Below are 3,611 nucleotides of genomic sequence, written 5' to 3' on the forward strand. Positions count from 1 at the left end.
CGGAGGCGGAGTCCGCGCTGCTCTACCGCGCCCTGCAGGAGAGCACCCGGCCGCTGCACCGCTTCTTCCTGGAGACCACCGGCTTCTCCTTGCTGGACTGCAGCTCGCGCTGCCTGACGTTCACCGACGTGGCGCCGCGGGGCTTGGCCCCCGGCGAGCGCCGCACCTGGTTCATCCTGCAGCGCTTCGTGGAGGGCTTCTTCCTGCACCCCACCGGGCTGGAGCTCCTGATGGATCACCGGAGCACGGACCCGCGGGACTGGGCGGTGGAGCAGGTCTGGTACAACGGGAAGTTCTACCGCAGCCCCGAAGAACTGGCCCGCCAGTACCACGCGGGGCAGGTGGACGCCGTGGTCCTGGAGGACGTGAGCCAGGGGGAGGGGGCCCCGGAGGGGGCCCCCGAGGGGCCGCCCCTGTTCTCCTCCTACCAGGTGCGCGGAGATTTCGCCAGCCCCATGCCCATGGCGGGCCCCCGCCTGGTGCAGCCCCAGGGCCCGCGCTACCGCCTGGAGGGCAACGTGGTGCTCTACGGGCACTGGAGCTTCGCCTTCAGGCTGCGCTCCTCCTCGGGGCTGCAGATCCTGAACGTGCGCTTCGGCGGCGAGCGCGTGGCCTACGAGGTCAGCGTGCAGGAGGCCGCCGCGCTGTACGGAGGGCACACGCCCGCCGGCATGCAGACCAAGTACATCGACGTGGGCTGGGGCCTGGGCAGCGTCACCCACGAGCTGGCCCCCGGCATCGACTGCCCGGACACCGCCACCTTCCTGGACGCCCTCCACCACTACGACTCGGACGGCCCCGTGCGCTACCCGCGAGCCCTGTGCATCTTCGAGATGCCCACCGGGGTGCCCCTCCGGCGGCACTTCAACTCCAACTTCAGCGGGGGCTTCAACTTCTACGCGGGGCTCCCGGGCCAGGTGCTGGTGCTGCGCACCACCTCCACCGTCTACAACTACGACTACATCTGGGACTTCCTCTTCTACCCCAGCGGCGTGCTGGAGGCCAAGATGCACGCCACCGGCTACGTGCACGCCACCTTCTACACCCCCGAGGGGCTGCGCCACGGCACCCGCCTGCACACGCACCTCCTTGGCAACATGCACACCCACCTAGTGCATTACCGCGTGGACCTTGACGTGGCAGGTAGGACCCGCGAGGGCAGGGACGAGCCTCCAGACAGACCTCCGTAGGAGCAAGGGTGTCCACGCCAGGGGCCACGGCGTGGCATCCCCCGGTGAGGCGAACTCTCCTTCCGCACCACGGCCCGCTCAGGGCCCGACGCCACCCCGGTCTGCCCCGGGATGCTGTCTGGGCGGAGACCCCCTGGCAGCGGGAGCCGTCCAGGCAGGAGGCCCGGCTCTCACCGTCCTCCTCCCTGCGCACCCGCAGGCCCCAAGAACAGCTTCCAGACCCTGCAGATGAAGCTAGAGAACATCACCAACCCCTGGAGCCCCAAACACCGCCTGGTGCAGCCCACTCTGGAGCACAGGAGCTACGCCCGGGAGCGCCAGGCCACCTTCCGCTTCCGGAAGCCCCTGCCCAAGTACCTGCTCTTCACTAGCCGCCAGAAGAACCGCTGGGGCCACCAGCGCAGCTACCGGCTGCAGATCCACTCCATGGCCGATCAGGTGCTGCCTCCGGGCTGCCAGGAGGAGCGAGCCGTCACCTGGGCCAGGTGAGAGGGCGGGGCCGGGGGTGCCTCCGTGCCCCAGCATTCCCGGGTCCGGTCTGTGCTGCTGCTGGGGCCCCTGTGGCCATGGGTTGGGGTGCCGGGCCCGAATCTCAGCTGATGTGGCCAAGGCGGCTGACCCCGGGTGATGCCCTCTTAGAAAGTGACCCTCAAGATGTCCCCGGGGGGCTGGGAGGAGCTGGGCCCGGGTCAGCCGCCCCTCTGCACGGCAGGTACCCCCTGGCCGTGACCAAGTACCGGGAGTCCGAGCTGAGAAGCAGCAGCATCTACAACCAGAACGACCCCTGGGACCCCCCTGTGGTCTTCGAGGACTTTCTTCGCAACAACGAGAACATTGAAGATGAGGTACGGCCGCCTTCCTCCAGCCCCAGCCCCCAGAGATGGGGGGGCGGCAGCCAGCTGCAGGGGGCAGTCCCCACAGCCCCCAGGGCTGCCTTCCTAACGTGGGTGGGGGTGCGGGAAGTCCCCGGGCACAGCCAGGAGCCCCGGGGCCGCAGAGCCGGGCCCCCAGCACGGCCGGCCCACGAGCCCCCGACCCTGAGCCCCACCACCTTTCCGCAGGACCTGGTGGCCTGGGTGACCCTGGGCTTCCTGCACATCCCCCACTCCGAGGACATCCCCAACACGGCCACCCCGGGGAACGCCGTGGGCTTCCTGCTCCGGCCCTTCAATTTCTTCCCCGAGGACCCGTCGGTGGCGTCCAGAGACACCGTGGTCGTGTGGCCCCATGAGCACAGCCCCAACTTCATCCAGAGCTGGGTGTCCCAGGACAAGGACTGCCTGGGGCCCCCACCCTTCAGTTACAACGGGACCTACAGGCCTGTGTGAAGGGCCCACCACCCCCACTCGGCCCCAGGAGCCTAAGAGCCCCGAGAGGGACAATAAAGGCTGCAGGGCTCCACTCCGTGTGCTGCTTCTGGGGGGCGCGGTGGGCGGGGCCACACAGCCGCGTTTCTGCCTTACCACCACTCTCTGGGCCCCCCACACCCCGGGCTGGGGCGCCAGCAAGCGCAAGGGCTCTCCGGCAGGGGCCGCCAGGCCAACCGACCCCCAGGTCCAGAAAGAACCGGACAGATGCTCCTCCTGGGCAGGCCGTGGGGGACACGCCTGGGCCGGCCACAGGGAGAGGAGAGGCCAGCAGAGCCGCCACAGCCTCCACCCTCTGGCCACGTGGCCTCAGGGCCCGCCCCGCAGAGGCGTGGGGGAAGCGCCCCGGCCCGTCCCGCAGAGCTCCACATGGGAAGCGCCCGCGTGCGGTGGCTCCGCGCCCCGTGACAGCGAAGTGGGAGGCGGGAGGCCCGGCCTGCGCGGGGCACCCCTGCAGCTCCACAGAGGGCGCTGCGTGCGGTCGCCGGGGGACCCCGGGCGTCTGACGGAAGGTGAGCGCGAGCAACAGACACAGCGTTGGGGGGGAGGGTGCACACAGGCCTGGCGGGAGACAGACACCCCGCCGGCCGCCGGGGGCAGCGGCTGGGGCCTCCCCTGCAGCCCCGAAGTCTGACTCTCCGGTCAGGCTGAACAGCCTGTGGCGCCAGCAAGTCCGTCTGGAGCCCCCTCGCGGCAAGCTGCTCCCCGGGGTGGGCGGGGGCGAGCACAGCAGCCATGGGGCATCTGTCTGGGCCCGGAGCGGGCGAGGCGCAGGGTCCACCCTGGGGCGGGGCGCCGGGAGGACCTGGGGCGGCTGAGCCCCCGGCTGGAAGCAGAGGCCCAGACGCTGCGGTGGGGGTCGACTGGGGGAGTTGCCTGGGGGGGGAGAAGGGAGCGGAACTGGGCACAAGGCCCCGCCTCATCACTGAGTCTCCGTCAGCCACAGGCTTCGGAGCAAAGCCTGCGGGGAGGAGTCCGGGGCCTCCCGGAGGAGCGGGCGGCCGCGCTCAAGCAGCCGGCAGCGGAGGCAGCAGCTGGCCGCGCGCCCCTCAGC

General features: G+C 70.8%; 1 protein-coding gene across 1 annotated transcript in view; it reads left to right on the top strand.

Annotated features, from left to right (window-relative positions):
- Positions 1–2,533, top strand: part of AOC1 (amine oxidase, copper containing 1) — a 10,062-nt gene extending 7,529 nt beyond the window's left edge. Inside the window, exons 2-5 of the mRNA XM_004694371.2 lie at positions 6–1,143; positions 1,390–1,675; positions 1,903–2,035; positions 2,252–2,533. Of these exons, the coding sequence (XP_004694428.1) occupies positions 6–1,143; positions 1,390–1,675; positions 1,903–2,035; positions 2,252–2,518 (1,824 nt within the window). The 3' untranslated portion in view covers positions 2,519–2,533. The remainder of the gene's footprint in view (positions 1–5; positions 1,144–1,389; positions 1,676–1,902; positions 2,036–2,251) is intronic.
- Positions 2,534–3,611: the final 1,078 nt, after the last annotated feature.

This window comes from Condylura cristata, unplaced genomic scaffold (genome assembly GCF_000260355.1).
Source record: "Condylura cristata isolate star-nosed mole 26May11 unplaced genomic scaffold, ConCri1.0 scaffold00042, whole genome shotgun sequence".
Taxonomy (NCBI): Eukaryota; Metazoa; Chordata; class Mammalia; order Eulipotyphla; family Talpidae; genus Condylura; species Condylura cristata.